Source organism: Apteryx mantelli, chromosome 17 (genome assembly GCF_036417845.1).
Source record: "Apteryx mantelli isolate bAptMan1 chromosome 17, bAptMan1.hap1, whole genome shotgun sequence".
In the NCBI taxonomy this organism is placed as follows: domain Eukaryota; kingdom Metazoa; phylum Chordata; class Aves; order Apterygiformes; family Apterygidae; genus Apteryx; species Apteryx mantelli.
In genome coordinates this window covers 15,567,048-15,584,712 of record NC_089994.1, presented here as the reverse complement: position 1 = coordinate 15,584,712, position 17,665 = coordinate 15,567,048, and the positions used below count along the sequence as shown (strand labels likewise).

The 17,665-nt window shown below is 55.4% G+C and overlaps 1 protein-coding gene across 12 annotated transcripts in view; it reads right to left on the bottom strand.

Annotated features, from left to right (window-relative positions):
* Positions 1–17,665, bottom strand: part of NCOR2 (nuclear receptor corepressor 2) — a 287,903-nt gene that overhangs the window by 7,391 nt on the left and 262,847 nt on the right. For all 12 annotated transcript variants that reach the window (XM_067307243.1, XM_067307251.1, XM_067307252.1 and 9 more), the window contains 13 exons: positions 16,580–16,943; positions 12,947–13,174; positions 12,005–12,250; positions 10,192–10,341; positions 9,612–9,752; positions 9,338–9,500; positions 8,292–8,725; positions 5,717–5,860; positions 5,435–5,583; positions 4,933–5,126; positions 3,090–3,239; positions 2,142–2,287; positions 818–871 (listed from right to left, as the gene is read on the bottom strand). In XM_067307243.1, the coding sequence (XP_067163344.1) occupies positions 818–871; positions 2,142–2,287; positions 3,090–3,239; positions 4,933–5,126; positions 5,435–5,583; positions 5,717–5,860; positions 8,292–8,725; positions 9,338–9,500; positions 9,612–9,752; positions 10,192–10,341; positions 12,005–12,250; positions 12,947–13,174; positions 16,580–16,943 (2,563 nt within the window). The remainder of the gene's footprint in view (positions 1–817; positions 872–2,141; positions 2,288–3,089; positions 3,240–4,932; positions 5,127–5,434; positions 5,584–5,716; positions 5,861–8,291; positions 8,726–9,337; positions 9,501–9,611; positions 9,753–10,191; positions 10,342–12,004; positions 12,251–12,946; positions 13,175–16,579; positions 16,944–17,665) is intronic.

The following is a 17,665-nucleotide window of genomic DNA, read 5'->3' as shown; positions in this document are numbered from 1 at the left end:
CGCTTTCTCTTCCTCCCAACTACTGAGAAAGCAAAGTCAACCTGTGCTTTAAGTACCTGGAGGACTAAGTGCATTGCCAGCGCCCCTGTGCCTGACCACCCCTCCATCCCCCAAATAACACCTTCCCTCAGTTCTCAGCCATCACCTGTTTGCACAAACGCTCTCAGTTCAAGGCTATGGGATGCTGTGGCTGCCCGAGTTTGCTCCCACAAGCAATTCCTGCATCGTGTCCAGCCTGTGGTGGTGGGAAGCCTGTTTCCCACCCTTGCTCCCCCTTTGCTGATGCCCTACTACCCATCACCGTCTCCTCTTCCTGTGTGCGGGGCCACAAGGTCCTGCCAAGAGCAGCACAGGGTCCTGCTCTGCACAACGTCTGCTGCAGCTCTTCCTCCCAGCCAGGGTGGACCTCCTGTGCACCTTACCTGCCGCCGGTGCTAGTGCGCCCTGAAGGCACTGCGCTGCTACAGTTCAATCCTCTCTCTTGGTATCAGATTGCCACCCTGGTTAGACCTGGCCAACACCTTGCTGACAGGCTTTATGTTGGTGTCACTGTTGAGGTTTTAACCTCTGCTCAACCTCTGAGGCCTGCAAGGCTTTCAGAGGAATTACACTGCCTTGTCTCCAACTCAACATCAAGGAGTTATGGTGTGTTGAGGCCTTCAGCCTCTCAGTGACAGTTATGCTTGGTCTTATTGCAAAATAAAACCCACAAAAACAACCCCCCGCCCCCAATATTACACCTACTGAGTCTCCTCTTCTTCACAGCTGTGAAGTCGGTAAGGGATGAGGTATGACATAGATACAGTGTGAGAGTTACCTGCTCCAGTAATCGCTGGCATATTGAAAATCTCTGTCCCGGGCTGCCCAACATCTGGGAAAAAAGAAAGAAGTTCTTTAGTACAGACAGCAGTGCAAATAGGCTGGCTGCAAGGACAGACCTGTCACACTGGCCATGGCAAGATCCCGGTGTCTCCATCACAGCGCCCAGGCTGGCAATAGCCCATGACCCCAGGAACTGGGGAGGGTCTGCAGGTGCTGGGACCATAAATCACTGCCTTTGCCTTCTGGGGAACCACAGCCACCACTTCTTGCCAGGTGGGAGCGGGCAGAAAAGCAGACCCCCGAGACCCTGGGCAGTGTCTCCGTGCTCAGTGCTGACCTCCCACCCTCCAGCCCCTTCGCATTACCACCTCTGCAAAGTTAAACCCTCTCTCCTGCCTGCAGGGCTTCCAAAGACTCAAATCCCCATATCCAGGGAGCAGTTTGGGGCAGTGGGGAGGGTGAGGAGGAGAAGAAACATTAAATCAATATTTTCCTTCTTAGCTGAGCTGTTTGACTTGGATATCGCTTTCCTTAGAATAACAGAAATTCTCATAAAATAAGAGCCTTTTCCTATTTCTGTATACTTTCCCTTGATAAGGGAAAGTGTGGAAGGTCATGGGGTTCAGCCGCATGTCCCCAAAGGGGCATAACAATACAGTTGGCTCATGGTAACATCATCCAGGAGACGAGACAGCTTGGTCCCTCTTATCCGATGCAGCTGTTGTAAGATGGATTCAAATTGAATTAGTATTGACTGTATAATGCTGGGCTAAATTAAATTATGATCCTATCTACTCTATTAGTGGTTAATGAATGAACGGGCTGAATTTCTAATACAAGCCAGCCTGGTTAGTTTTACAGAGCTGTACCAATATTGATGCAGGGATTAAAGTAATGTTGGGGGGAGATGCATCTCAAGGAGGAAGGATTCAGCTTGGCTGGTCATTCATTAAAATATCAATTGCTCTTAAGTCTCCTCCATGCTCAGCTCATTATTTCCTTCCTATTGAGGTTATCTGGTGCTGTCACACAGGTTGGACTGACAGCCTCAGAGCAAGGAGACTCGCGGCTGGGAAGCCCTCCTGTCGCCTCCCTGGATGCTCACAGCTGCTGCAGGCACCCCGGGACCGAGGGGGCTCATTGCAGAAAGCAGCCGGTACTTGCGCTTCCCAGCAAACCACAGCACGACCAGGAGACAACTGGGTGGGAGTCCCAGCCCTTAACTCACAGCAGCACCCATTCCCAAATCTTCTTTGCTTCATGTGTCCTCAAGGCTTGCCCCCCTCGCACGCCCCACTCGCCTCCCCACACGTCCTTACTGTACTCCGTCTCATTCTTGTTGGTCGTGCTGAGCTTCTTGATGATCTCCTGTTTCTTGGATTTCACCATGGCAGAGTTGCTCTCAGTCAGCTTGCTGAAGAAAGCTGGAGGCTGAGTGTTATTTCCTGGGGACTTGGACCCCATCCTGCAAAGCGAAAGGCTGTTAGAAACCACTGTGATGTCCAGTTCACAAAATCTCACCTTAACTGTAACTCCCCCAAATCAGCCCTTGGGCTCCTGCACAGTTTGGGATCTCCAACTTCTCTCTGCAGCTCTACTTTAAATGTATCACTCTGTGGAAACAGCCCTGCAAATGGACAGCCATCTGGGATGCGACACTACTTTTGGCTGCAAGAAAAATTCTTTCCTAATTGTTCCTGCCTTTCAATGAATGAGCCCAACTAAATTCCCTTCTCAGACCTAAAATTCAGTTCCCTAAAAACAGATCTTTTCTGCTCAGCCAAATGTTCATGAAGAAAGTTTGTAAAGAGAGATGTTTCCAAAGGTACCAAAGAAGGGCCAGGGCATCCTCCACTCCGGGGGAAGGGATCGGAGCTGACGTACTGGGGTTGCTGGGATCTACCAGCAGTGTCAGGACGCCTCCGTTCCGCCTGGTCTCGCTGGAGACGGGCAATTTGCTAGGATGAGCTTGCATAGCAGCAGGCAATCAGCACAAGGCTACGTCTAGGAGGAGGATCTCGGGGGCCAGCTCCTCGGAGAGGCGGTTTCCAGAGCCAGCTGGCCCCTCACCCTGTTGCTGGATTATCAGAGCTATAAAAAGGAGACAACCCCCAGCTGGCCTGGCCATACCCTGTGCGCTGAGCAGCGGGCAGCGACGGGGACGCTTCGTAGAGCAAGGCAGGGGCAGGTCCTCCCGTGGCCCAAGGTGGCGTGGGAGAGGGGGAACACCCTCACGTTGCTTCCACCGCCCCTTCCCTCCGCGTTACCTCTGGTCTAGCTGCTCGCTCTCTCGGTACAGGATCGGGTACGTGGCGTTCTTGGCGTGCTCCGATTCTCCCACGCCGTCTGGTGGAGAGACGGGCTCGATACAGTTGTCCGGCCCGCTCCCTGCCGACGCTTTGCTCTGCTCCGGGGATCTGCGGATGGCGATGGGGAGATGCAATCTGTTTATTGCAACATCCTGTGTCTCTGCACAGCAGCTCGGGGGGTGAGGGGGAGTGGGGAGGACTAAAATAGCTTTCTGTAAAGCGGGGAAAGCAGCCAAACCTTCCACACCCTTGTGGGCTTACAGCGCCTTTTAACACAAGTCTTAGGAACAGAGCAGCTCGGGCATTTTTTGAACCACAGGCGTGCGGAGAAGGCCTGAACTGAGATGCGGCCCAGATTTCCAGGCAGCGGGCCAGCCAGCAACTGGCCCAAATACAGTTACCCAGGAGAGATGGAGGGACGAGTCCTGGGACATTCTGGCTCAGCCCATGGGTCCCTCTACTCTGCAGAGCTCTCCTGCGTTTGCAGGGACCCCGACGGCCGCTATCCCCCAGCCAGCGGCCCTTCGGCGGGCTGGGGCGTTAACCCTTTGGGGAGATGTCTCGCTCAATCCTCCGTCACATTTGCTAACACACGGGAGGTGGCTGCTGCGCTCCAGGAGGGCAGCATCCAGCCGCCACCGTCCACCCTCATCGCGGGGTCGGGAGCTGGCCCGCCTGGGCTCTTTGGTGGGGTTGCATGGATACGCGGAGCGCTCTGGAGGGGCCGTTCTGGCCAAGGAGGGTCATGCACGGGTTCGCTGGCTGCCTACAGACCGGTCTGGTGCCGGGGCCAGCCTGGAGAGGACCGACACAGCCACGGGCCATGCTGGTGAGGCCTCTGATGCCTGAACGTAGCCAGCTGCCTGGGAGACGGCCAGGGTCAAGTCCGCGAGGAATTCCTCACGGCGAGTTCTGGGAATTTATGTTTTTGTTCTTTCTGTGGTTTCTTTTTTCAATTTTTTCTTCTCTGGGTGGCCAGGGCTGAGTTCTCTCCCCTAATGTTATAAAGCCAATTCTAGGACCATGAAGAGCTGGGAAAAATAATCACATTTACTGACACGGAATCACATGTTTGGAGACACCACCATTTCCTGGTCGTGTCTGGGTCTCATTGAACTGTCTGCATTAGGGCAGGAGGACAGACCCCATTCTAGGATTTCCAATGAAAGACTCCATTTTTTCAACTCACTACAACAGCAGCTAGACTTTTCTTGTGATGTTACTTGCATAATTTGAAAGTGTCTTTTAAAAAAAATAAAGCTGGTGCCTGAAATGGATAATTATAGTTGACACAGCTATAGTTGACATATATCTAACAAGCTTCTGATTCACTGAAAAAGGATGGAGATAAAAATTCATTTTGAATCAACAGAAAATGCATTGTATTGGGTTTTTCGGAACTATCTGGGATCTGATAGCTCACTGCACAGTGACCTGCCAGGGACCAAGGACACCAGCTGGCTGGGGAAGGGGATCATGAACAGACTCTAAGGGGGTCTAGAGTGCATCTCTGGGACAACCGGGGAGGCAAGAGAGGCACCACAGGGCAAAAATGCCAAGATCAGAAGACAACTTTACGCTCTGGGCATTATAAGCAAGTGATCCATGTGAGCCCCAAGCTGGGGACATAAATTCAGCAAAGCCAAATGACCCACGGCACTGCCCGACCTGGGTGCCAGGTAACCCACGGCACTGTCCAGCTCTTCACCCCGGCAGCCCTGCTCCATCTGAGCTCACACTTTCACAGCAGGCTGGCAAAACCCCTGTCCGTGCCTGCTTCAGTTCGACACTCTGCCCTCACCTTTTGCCTCCTTCGTTCTGCGGGGAGATCCTGGAGGCTGCTGCGTGCTCCTGCTGCTGGAGATAGGCCTCGCTAGGGGTGCGACGCAGGTCCAGCACGGGGCACGTGGCCCCAGGGAAGGAGTACACCGGGGCCTGGATGTGGGAGTTCAGCTGCTGAGGGTGATGGCGTGTGTAGTCCTGGGTGATAACCTCCTAGAAGAAAACCCCAAGTCAGAAATACAGTTGGTTTCCACTTCCTGCTTTGCAGGACTCAACTAAGACAGTGCAAGCAGGAGGAGATGCTCTGCACCGGCTGCATTTCCCCTCCGGTTAGGCCGGTTCGTCCTTGCTGCCAGCTGGGATGTAACCTCTGCCTCCTGCCGAACATGCACCAAACCAGAGGTACTCTGGTCTCTAGCATCACTCCCGGCCCTCCTAACCAGATAGGTTTCAGATCAGCTCTGGATATGGCTCTACACTCCTCCCCGGGGCCCCAGGAAGGAGAGAGCAAGCTTGCTTACACTGATGTGCTGGGCCAGCGTGACCACCCGCTGGTTCATGCCTTTGACGCTCTGGCTGGACTGCAGCGGCTGGCACGGGGGCTGCTGGCTCTCAGACGGGCGGAGGTGCTGCAGGTGGGCTGCTTCGGGAGCCGAGGCCTTCAGGGAGGCTGCAGGAGGCACAAAGGACAGGGCTGGAGCGGGACAAAAGCTGCCTCCTCTTCCTCGGCTACTGAACAACGTCCTGACATGGCACCAGGGCACGGAGAGCCGGGCAATCCCCGCCGCGGCGCCAACCCTCACCTTGCTGCTTCTGTCGTAGGTCATGCTCTGCGTGCCCCTTCTCTGGGTCCTGCAGCAGCTTGGCCCCCTTCTCGTGGGCCAGGCTGGGCGAGCTCACGGGACTCACGGCCTCGATGCGGTCTGGGCTGTAGCCACCGTGGAAGCCTGAGGAAGGGGAAGAAGGGCCTTTACGCCAGGGCTCCCTTTGCTCTTCCCAAGCACAGCTGCAATGGTTGCTTGCGGGAGGAGTCTCACGTTCAGTAAAGGGGGGAATGAAGAGGTCAAGGAAGATCTGGCAGGCGAAATCATGAGGAACAGACGTGGCTCCGGAGGAGTGGAGAGGACAGGGCAGCGTGCAACAGGCACGAGGCATATCTGCCCTTCCAGCAGCCGTGGGGGCACCTATGCGCACCCGCAGAGCGGGGACCCCCGGGACACCTCCGACTTTGCCTTCTGGTGATGTCCGCGAGAATGTCATGTTCCCCATGGAGCTGGGAACGCCGAGGCTCACAGTGACAACGCAAGAAACAGCACCAAACTCAGCCCCTCTGGGCTAGCCCCGTGCTCAGCCCCTCTCCCTCCCGTAGTGAAACACGGAAAAATAGAAACAAGGCCACGCCGGGAGGGACAGCAATCCCCTGCATGAGGGGAGGTGGGCTGCAAGGCAGATCTCAAAGTGCTTTACAAAGAAAAGCCCAAAGGCCAACGCAGCCAACATCAGTGATTTGAAAATTGGGCACCAGGCCCTTCAGACTCCAGATCCTGCTCCAAAGACACCAGAGTGACACACTGGGGGACAAAAAGGCTCCTTGACCTTTCTCTGCCTTTTGAGCCCTTGGCGTGCCCCAAGCTGCATCAAAACAGGCCAAGCTGGAATAATGGACCATCACTATCTTTGGCAGAGAGAGGAAACTGAGGCACAGACAGGCTGTGCTTCTATAGACCAGGGGCAAAGGACCTGGGTGTCCTGGACTCCCTAAATCCCAGGTCCAATGGTCTACAGTGAGGGAGACATACACTGCCTCTCTCCAGCTAAGAAAGTTTGGTAACACTGACAGCTTTCGTCTCAACAGGCCTTTAACCTCCTAAATCTGAATTCCTAGAAGCTGCCAATTTGAGGCGGATCTGGCACGTGACCCACGGCGCTGACTGAGGGCCCCCAGTTCCCAGAGCGAACTCTGTTGCGGCTGCCTTGACACACCGACCTCGCACGTGGGGGAAGCCACCCTCTCTGGCACGACCTCTCAGGCACCAAAAATTAAGCAAGTCCTGGGGAATGCAAGACCTTTGCATTCAGCTCATGGATTGAAGAGAAGCCCCTCTTCCTTGGCACAGTTAACGATCAGCTGGAGAAAGCACTAACATCAGGAAAAAATGTGCAGGAAAAGCTAAGCTGGGCAATGCGTCTGTAGCCAGAGGCACATCCTGGGCCCTGGACCTCCGTTAGAAGGGCTGGGGACATGAAGACATCAACAAGCAGTGGGATGAGAGGATCGGGAAGTGCAAGGGAGAGCAGCTCTCCTCCCCCAGACCACACTGCCATGCCTTTCCATGTGTTTTCCATGCTCTTTCCTATTGTGTTATAGAAAGGGGGATTTGGTGGTGACACCCAGTGCTGATGGCCATGGCAGACGCTGGCAGATGCTCCACCTTGAAGAAGGTGCCCCATTAAATCACTGCAGCTGCCTGCTGCTTCTACACACTGACGAGGAGTCTGGATGAATGCTCTGGGTGAAGCCGATAACTCACCCCAGAGTTGTCCCATCATGATCAACCCAGACCCTGAATCCAATTCCCTTCCTGCACCTTCTTCTGGAAAAACTTATCCCACCACTTTTGTGTTGTACGCAGGATCTCTGTCGAGTGGTTATTGTGGTCTGCTCTGGAAATAGCGGCAGAGCACGGCTGGGTTAAGCGGTCCCTGAACCTCCCTGTCCACATTTCCCTCTTATCCCACGTCCACTGCTAGGGAGCCTAAGTAAGGGTATCCCATCAGAGCTACACCGTCCAGCAGCCTGCAAAAACACTTTGAGATCCTGAATGCTCAAAGGCACAACTGCGAGCGGGGACGTGCCTGTCTGACAGCCAGCGGCCCCGTCACGCTCTCCTCTTCGTTCATTTGATTTACTACCCACAACTGTTTCTTACAGACTGCCTGGGAATTTCTAATTATGGGGAAATCAGAATTAGCAAATTGCTATTGTCCGTAAAAAGCAATACCAGGAACTGAATGACATTTGCAAAACAAGACTTGGCAATGGAAAAAATTAAAAGAAGGTGGGAGAAGGGAAGATCCCTAAAACACACACAAATAAAAAGCCTGGAATAGTGTAACAACTGGAAAGCAGAGGGACAAACACACTCAAGGAGCTGACGAAGTCAACAGCCAAAACGTGCAACTAAAAATAAGATATAACAAAATAAAATTGGTTTCAGGCCACAGATTCTCTCTCTCTCTCGCCCCTCTCCTCCAATTTCTTACCATCACTAGTGGAGTCGTTACTTAGCGAGCCTCTTTCTCGCTGCCCCTTATTGCAAGAAATTTGACGCATGATAATCACATCTATGAAGTTGGCCGCTGTTGTGGTGGTCTTACCGAGTGCTCGGAGCTCCTGTTCCTGCATTGAAAAGGGTTTACTTTGACTCTTTTCTCTACTGTGCTGCTCAGGGCCTGAGGCTGCGTGCTGCTGGTCCAGAGAGTGATGGTGCTGCTGGCTTTTCCCCTGTCCTCTGCTATAGTGATGAGAAGAACCGGGCCCGGAGGCGGGTAAAGGCCTCGACTCCATGGCTTTAATAGGTGAAGGCGACTGTTCTAGGTTGGCCCCAGCGGGCAGCTTTGAGGTGAATATGTTGTTGTCAGTCTGGGGACGTTCTACCTTGGCTTCTCGGGCCCTCGAGGCCTCTTTCTGTAGGATGGCCGGGTCCACCATAGGTGCATAGCTGTCCATCGCCCCAATGGAGGAGCGCAGGGTGGAGGCTGAGGGGAAGCCTGCAGAACGGATTGGCGACGTGGTAGTGGTGGACGAGGATCTTCAAGGCAAAAGAAAAAGAGGCAAAGATAAGAGAACCAAGTGGCAAAAGGGAACTACTGCTACCCATCCCCCAGAGTCCAGGTATTTAGCCAAGGTATTAGCCCTGTCTGTCCAAGGTCCTTACAGAACTCCTGGGTGTTGAGTTGGCCCATACTGGAGAAGGTGACGAGGACTCAGACTGAGTCTCCAGCACCTCGGGGTCCCCCGCAATAGCTGGCCATGGGATATTTGCTGCGGCCAGGATAAATCAACCAGAGAGAACAAAAACCATGGAGCAAGTCCCAGAGACCTTAATAATCCCAGAAGAAGGAAACTTTCAGTAAAAGCAGTGATATCTGTATTTGGTCACAGACAGCCCTCAAACATTCCTGCTTTGTTTTGTGGTAATAGTTAAAGCCATCAGATAAAGCCAAGGAAAGGCATACCAAAATCTGCCTCTCCCCATCACAACTTTTTTGCAAGTTCCAGTCCTGCTCTCCCCGAGATCGAACGCCAAAATACTCTTGCTCAGTCTCAGTGGTGCATGAACCGATGCTCATTAACTAACCGCTGTGGCTGGCCACAGTGCGGAGGTCTCGGCAAGCGGCAGCGACCTTAGTGGGGGACGTACCGCAGGACGGAAGGGGTGGGGTTCTCCGAGGAGATGATCTTCATGTTCGTGTTGTGGAGCACACTGGGGCGCTGCTGGATGGTCTCATGGGTGCGGGGGGAGACGGGAGAGTGCTGGTGGCTGTGAGAGTGCGAGGACGAACGGCTGCTGGACTGCTCCGTACCTGGGGGCAGACACAATTAAGGACTTCTTCAGCCCTTCTGATTACAGTCCCAACCCTACCTCCACCCAGCACTGGCCCTGACAAGTTGTGCTGGGCTCCTCCCCAGCCTACCTGGTCTCCAGATGGGTGCATGCTCCACAGTGGTGGATGCTAGGATGGACTTCTCACGCTCCCTCTCACGTTCACGCTCCCGATCCCGTTCCCGCTCAGACGCCGATGATCCCGACTGTTTGGTCATGTGTGTGGGGCCTCCTGAAACCAAAAGGCAGTGAAAGGACTGCAGGCAGAGAACACTGCCTGCTCTTCAGATCACTTTGCCTATGGAGCAGATAAGCAATGGCTCCATCCAAGGTCACCTAGAGGAGGACAGACCAGGAAAACCAGTGTGACAAAGCCCAAGCAAGTCATGCAGTAGCTATCCTGGCACCTTCTCCTGGGTACAACCTTTACACAAAGCTGTTTGCTCTCTGCCATTTCAGGGGAGACAGGGGAAAAGCAAGGAAGACTACAATGAGCAAACTCAGCATGGTCCAGAGGGATCTGGCCTGAGGGAGCTAATGGTTCGATCCACAAATATGAATGAATTTGGGCTCCCTGATCTACGCTGGCATGCTGGGCTTATGATCCTGAATAATTTAAGGGACTCCTGCCTGACCATTTTCCTATGGAAAAAGCAACCTGCCAGTGTTACCTGGGGAGAGTGGGGAGCTGCTGTGCCGGCTGCTGAAGGTCTGCGGGGGGCCAGGGATGTAGGTGATGCGGTCCATGGAGGTGGCGGAGGTACCGGGGGTGGGGGGCACGAGGACAGGCAGGTGTGGCACTTGGGAGAGGTCGATGATGCCTGGAGAGAGAAGCGAGAGGACTGTCAGGACGACACTAAGCTGCTGCAGCTTGGCCACGTCGGATCAGGCAGTGACGCTTGGGAAGGTCGACCCGTCCCACTGCTCTGGCACGGAGTGAGAGGTGCCAGCACAGCCCCCAAGGGGAGGGGACGCTCCTTGGGCAAATACAGTGCGTCCAGCTGCTGGGAACACTTCAGTACAGGGAATCATCTCTTGTTCCCCTCCCTCCCCCCCCAAATGCTTTGTAACAGGTGTCTCATGTTTTCCCCCCCCCCCCCCCGTCTCCAAACAGGCTGTTTTTAATTTCGTCCGTCCGACTGCACCAAAAGAGACCTGATTTTCAATGGCTCGCTGGGGAGGAGGAATGCCAAGATCTATCCACGCAGAGCGAGAGGGCTACAGCCAGCGTCGGCTGCAGTTCCTCCCAGCCAGCCAGACGCAGACTAACCGCTGCTCTGCATGCTGAAAAGACAGGAGGAACGTACCTCACACAGCGCATTTGTGCACGTAACCCCTCAAGCAAGCTCCGTTTCTTTTGCAAAAAGCTACATATAATACTAGGAGCATTTTTTTTTTAATTTTTTTTTACCTTTGAAGGTCAGAAGGACCAGGCTGGGAAGTCCTCCCAGCCTCCCGTGGGGTTTACTGCCCCCAGGATGGATACCCATCAAGGGCTGCAAACGGCAGAAGCAGTTTGGTCCCTTCCCTCCAGCTCTCTTACTGTGTTTTATGGGACTCCGATCCGGTCCCACATCCTGCCTGTGACCCAGTTGCCAACTGTACCGATCTGTTCTTTCCCTCTTTTGCCATTTCTCCTAGCTCCGACCTGCTCATTTTCATTTGTGTCTGAGCCTTCCTGCTGCCTGTCCTGCTCCTCTCCCACTAGGGCCCAAGGGCTGCGGAAGAGCAGGGCAAAGCAGCGGTTAGCACGCAGCGCTTCGTGACAGCCTGACAGAGCAGCCCTGCTGGCACGGATCTGCGGAGCTGCGCATCCCCGGAGAGCCTTGAGGAGCCAGGAATTACTTCCCACCCCTAACTACCAATAGCCCTTTTTGGAGGGGGATCCAACAGCTGTTTGGATGCCTGCAGCAAATCTAATTGTCAGCTTAGGACAGGAAGCAGAAATCAATAACGTAGCCAGACTGGGGGTGAATCTGGGGAGGCAGAATCCGGCTAGCGCATGCCATGCCTGCCAGAAACGCTATCGGAGCCCCAGCCAACACAGCCACCCGGGCTCAGAGCCTGCTTCGGCCGCCCGACGGGCTCTGCAGCAGCAGCTTGCTGCCCTGGCTGCCCGCTCGGGCTGCGAGGTCGCTGCGGTGCCAGAGCTGAGCAAGAGGAGCCCTTCTCCCGGCAGCTCTTGAGGGGGCTCCCAGCACCATGGAGTACTTCAGATGGTTGACTTGCAACCCTATGTCAGAGCTGCATGCAAGGAGCCTCGAGAAACTAAAGACAGTGAAAAGAGCAGCAACCCTCCTCCCCAAAGCTGCCAAGTGATGCTACTCCTATATCCCTGGGTGACCCCACACCGCTGGCTTGGCCCTCGGACCCAGCCACAGCTTTGGAGCAGGCAACAAGCTGGTACCTCTGGGTCTGACCCAGCCGCCTCTCAAAATATAAAAACGCCACCAACCCCCCGAGACAGGGCCGCGCTTGGAGGACCTGCTGTATAGTTGAGAGCCAGCGAGGGTTCCCGGGGCGACAAGCCACGCAGCATGTCCGCCCGCTGCGCCATGGCCGTGGCTGCGGCGTTGTGGTGCATCTGCTGGGAGGTGATGTAGTCGTTGATGATGGTCTGTCGGTTCTCCATGGCAGCCGTGTCTGGGTACCCCCTGATGAGGTACGGGGGGTAGAGGTGGGGGTACGTGGGGCTCGGAGCCAGATGTCTCGGCAGGTAGTAAGCAGCAGCTGGGAGAGACAAAGATGCCGAAACAAAGTGGGTTTCCCCGGAGATTGGTTTCTGGGAGACAGCAGGCAGGGCCTGACGTGGGGGAAACGTGGAGGCTGCCTATGCTAGCAGGGGACACGTTCCGAGACACCGGATGCCTGATTCAGCAACCGCAAAAGCCCATCCACCTGGCCCTCGGCTGGCAGGCCCTGCCTTTGGGAACATCAGCTTTCACGAGCTTGGGGGCGGAGGAAGCCAGAAGGGCTTTTCTTTTTGCTGTCTCAGGGCCTTAAACTGCACAGCTGGCAGAGGCTCAGCGTTTGCTGGAGATACTTGGTCAGGACACAGAGACAACCAGGAGAGGAGAGCGCTGCAGATGCAGCTCCAGAGGTGAGCCACAATTAAAGCAGCCTAGTTTTGATGAGTCTCCTGGTGCTGCTTGGGGCAAAGCAGACCGCTGCAAAGCCCGTGACGGCACGTTTGGCTGTGCCTCATTACACAGCTTGTAAAGGAGAAGGGCCAAACCGATCCCCTGTTACATCAATAAAAATCCAAACTATCTCCTGTGGGGGATAGTTTGGATAAGCAGGGCTTAAAGCCGGCTCCACCACGGCCAAACCCGAAAGCAGTGCTTTCGCTTGGCACAACCTCAGCCTTTTGGAGCTTAGCAAGGAAAAAGCAATCTCAAACCCACCGTAACCTGCTCCGGAAAGTACCTGCTTCCAGTTGGATTCCCCTGGGGATGGCAGCAGGGTCAAAGGCCAGCGGGATGTGGCCCCGGTACAGGTCGACCCCGCTCACGCCCCGGAGCAGGTGCTCGTACGGGGAGATGGGGTGGTGGTGCTCGGCCACCGGGGCGTGTGGAGACTTGGAGTTGGTGAGCTCTCGTGACGTGGGGGTGATCTTCCTGTCCTGGGACACCGGCTTCCCGGCAGTGATGCTCCCTGCAGCAAGCAGAAGGAAATGAGTCAGAGAAGCTGAGCGCTGCGGCCCCGAGGGATGCTCGCGGCTCCCGCTGACCTCGAGGGGACCTTCAACATCCTGCTCTTGCCTGCCACCTCCCAGGGACCAAAGGAGAGGGACAGGGCAGAGGTACGAGGGCAACGCACCAGGCGACCCCGTCCTCGCCAGCAGCAGCACCGGGAACGTCACTCCCGTGAGGCCTGAGCGCGTGTGCCCCAGGGACGGCTCTCCCGTGCAGCACTTGCACGAGAGGAGGGACAGAGGGACAGACAGCGACCGATTTGTCCCTCTGTCCCTGGTGGGAGGCAATAGGCGGCCCTGTTCTGGCACAGCGGGAAGCGGAGCCACGGAGGCCAGCCGGTGCCAGGAGCCGTACGAAAGGATTTCTCGATTCCTGCACCCCGCCGCCCCTCACCAACGCAACCTCCATGGCCTCCTCAGCAAAGACCTCCACGCAAACCTCGCACCTAGCGACTGGAGGGCCGAGGCAGCTCCCCGGGGCACTCTTACAGCGGGAAGCACACGCCAGGTGCCAGGTTTTGCTTCTGAAGGGAACAGAGGGAAAACTTTCCCCTTAATCCACCTTACGGCTGCCCTCCACAGAGGTCTTAGTTTAGCTTCAAAGACAACAGCTTTCAAGCTCTTCCTATCTAAGACCCCTCAGCATTTCCCAGTGGTGGCCCAGACCCTGGAGGCGCAGTGAGTTTAAGCTCACTGACCTTGGGTTTGTGTTTCTCTGTTCACAGCTTGAAAATACTCCCTAGCAGGGAGCCCAGCGAGAGACCTGTGATGTGCCGGCTGATCCGCTGGACAAGCTCGTCCTGGCCTGCACAAGCACCCCATGGCAGAGCCTGGCTCCACGTCCTCAGCGTGCCAGCAACGAAGAGGTTAATGCTGCAGAGCTGAACAAGGGACCCCAGAAACTCCCAGCAGTGGTGATGAAATACAGTTCAGAGGGTTCAAACACCAGTCGCCCTCCGGAGCCGTCAGCTCTTTCACAACCAGCGGAGAGGAGGCTGGAAGAATGTCAGGGCCTTCCCTCGGCTCGGCCAGCCTGAGCTGGGCACTGGTGGCCCTTCCCACCCCACCTGGGACATGCATCACCGGTTCATGTGCCCTACCAGCAGGCTGGGGCACCTCTTGCACCCAATGGCCCAGAAACGAGCCCACCAATTCGGAAAAAAATTCAAGCCAGCCCGTCCTTTCCATCAGGCAAGTAGGTGCATGAAAGCCCCGTCTCCGCAGACAGGCAGACGGACAGCAGACCAGACTGCCACAGCGAGGTGATTCCCCAGCCCTTGCCCAGCCAGCCCTGGCTCGGAGAGCAAAGCGCAGCCACGCGGCCGCCCCGGCCGGTTCAGGGCGCTGGCCCTGCTCGGCTGCCCGGCTTCCCCGCGCTCGCTGCGGGGGGTGTTTACACCCCCTTGTACGCACGCAGAAAAATCCAGCCCCGTTGTTGTTGACTTTCAAATAACCATGGCTACAACATGGGTTATGCGAACCGCCACTCCCTCTCCTTTCACAGACCTCAGCGACTTGGCACGGCCGCTAAAGAAAAAAAAATCAAGCCTACTGCAGAGGCAGAAGGAAGGTTTAGCTGACTTGGAAAAGCTCCCTTCCAACTTCGACCCACGATACAGGGACTCCTCTTTAGAGACTCCCCGGCCTCTGCAGACCCTTCGCACCCCCATACCCCGTGATCTCGAGACGCACAGGATTCTGCTTTCCTGCTGGCGCTTTACAGAAACATTTGATTTTTCCCTTGAGAAACCTCCCCGCAGCCTGGGTGTTGCCTCCCCAGCATCAGAACAGCATGTTCACCATATGTGCAGCTCTCAAAGAGCCACCAAGCAACGGCAAGCTTCCCCAAAATGCAGCTCCTTTCTTGGTGGGAATAATTGCCTTAACTAGAAAGATGACAGAGACTGCAGCAACAGGACATGCCAACCACAAGGTCCAGGCAGAGAATTGCCGTGCTAACACTCGCCCAACCCGCAGCCAGCCAGCGACGAGCAAGTGCTGGAGGCTTTATGGAGAAGCTCTGTGCTGCTTGCGGCTCAGAGGTGGCTTGCGCGAAGCACTGCGCTGCACAGCCCAATCTTGCATTCCTCTTGCAGGAGGTAGGTTCTGGCCTTGGCTTTGGGCATACTGCAGCATCTCATGTTGCAGCCCCCAAATCATGCAAGAACCTTGGTCTAGGACGGGGATTTGCAGGTGGGCAATGCAAACCATCATGAAGCACTGCCACCGGCTCATGACCAGCGGTGCTCACAGGCTGCTGTAGTTACCAGCTAGCTAACAGTCTGCTGGCATGAACCCCAAGAGGGAGAGACCACGCTCACAGTGGCCGTGGCTGGGCCATCCTCCTCCTCCAGCCATGCCAGGGACTGGCAACTGCGGCTGGAGAACGAGAGTGGCTGGAGATGGAGAGAGGTGATGCCTCACACTGCCTAAGGACTCCTAAACCCTGGGGTCCTGGTGGGATAGGGAGAGGATGTGGGGGGGTGACTGTTGAAACAAACGTGCTGTGAGCGAGGTTTACAAACCCCCGAGAGCTGAGAGGTGGGAGGACATGGGACAAGTGTGTTTTATGGCTTGGATTCTGTACTGACCCTATGCACAAATGTGCCATAAAGAGAGTTTTGTGGTCTGTGCTCTGGTTCTGCTGAGCACATCTCACCAGGCACTGCAGATCACCAGACCAGAGCATGGCCAGACATGCCCGGTCCCCAGGAGCCCCAGCTCTGGCTCTGGGGACAGGAGATGACCAACACCAAGGGGAGCAGGAAGACCTTGCTAGGCCCAGGCAGACCGGCCTGGGGAGATGGCAGATCCCAGACGTCGGCTGAACTGCCCGGATCTACTAGCTTAGAAGGGATTAGATGTTCCTGGAGGTGAGGCACACAGGTGTTGAGGTGACAGATGAGGCATAAACACGCAAGGTAGGCAAACACTCGCCAGCCTGGTGAAAAGAGTGTGAAAATCCCCCCAACCAGTGCACCAGGCACTGCTTTCCTGCCTGCCTTTAGAAACTGGGGTGCCCTGTGTCAACGCTAGGACGTAGAAGATGCTTTCTAAAAAGCATCAGCTTCACAAGCCAGGGTTGAATTCTCCTTTCAGTTATACCAGTGCAGACACAGAGCTACCGCTGCGGCTCCCACAGGAAGGGTGCTGAGCCCCAGCCATCCCTGGCGGTGGCCCCAGCTCCCATGAGTCAGCCTGCAGCCGCGGGGTGCAAGTGGCTGCTGGGTGCTGCAGAGAACAGGTTAGACAGGCGCTTGCCGGGAACTACTCAGGTAGGCAGGTGGGGTCAACAGCGACTTCCTGCGCATCTTGCTTGTTCGGCTCACTTTAAATCTTAGCATCAAAAAAGGAGTTGTAAGTACCTTCGTGTTGCCGTGGCGTGGATTCCCTCGTGGAGACTGGAGACCCTCTGTGCAAATGGCTGCCGAACGCCGTGCTGTGCCCTGCCTGGTGGTCCTCGTAGGCAAGAGCACTTTGGTGTGGCTTTCCTGGCTCAGGTACAATCACGGGAGCCCCTCTGGCAATCGAGCCACCCGAGTTTGTCACTGGGCTTGGCCTGTTTTTCAGGCTCTCTTCATAAGCTCTCTCCAGATTTCTTGGGTCTTGCATGACGTCCAGTGAGTGCACAGAGTGAAAAGTCCTCCCAGGACTGCCAATGATGGACCGGACGTCATGCTTTTTGGTACTTGCTGAGGAAGAGCTGCTGTCATACTTCAGTGGGGTACCCTGGGGACACAAGGCAGAGGGGAGGTCAAAGGGGCACAGAGCAGAAGGGCATGCAGTGGTCACATCCCAACAACTTCCAACAGGACTTGCGCTTCCTAGTTCAGTGGGCCCGTACATCAGCAACATCAGTTTGCTTGTCGAATGGCAACAGCCATCAGTGAAGCAGAGATAAGAGGACTGCACTGGGCAGGGAAGGGTGGGGTGCTCATTTTGCATGCCTTGCTGTGCCCCAACAAGATGAAGATGAGTCACCGCCAAAGGCTGTCTGTGCCCATCACGCCTCTCTCCTACACATGCTGTGAAATGAAGTAGAACTACCAGGTGCCATGGGAACCCTCCAAATATTTGGAGCCCAACACGAGACAGCATGCCGCGCTTCACCCTACATAATAGCCTTGCTGGGTTGCCCATAAAGGGAAGAGAGGCCAAGACTGTGTACATTCACAGTCACAACTGCTGAGGGCACTAGGTTGACTCTGGCCTTGAACAAGAGCCAAATGTGGCCTCTTGAGCATGCATGTGTGGATGGAGCATTGCTTTTTTAACATGCCAAGGTGGGGCTGAGCTCACTCCCCTGAGTTTTGTATTTATCTGCTGGGGAAGGATAGGAAAGGAGAATGTGTATCCAAGCAGACTCTAAATTCTGACCAGTGACATGTTTGCAACTTCAGGAGCCCTGTCTTCTCTCCTTTTAACTTGGGAATGGTCCCCCAGGGTCTGTG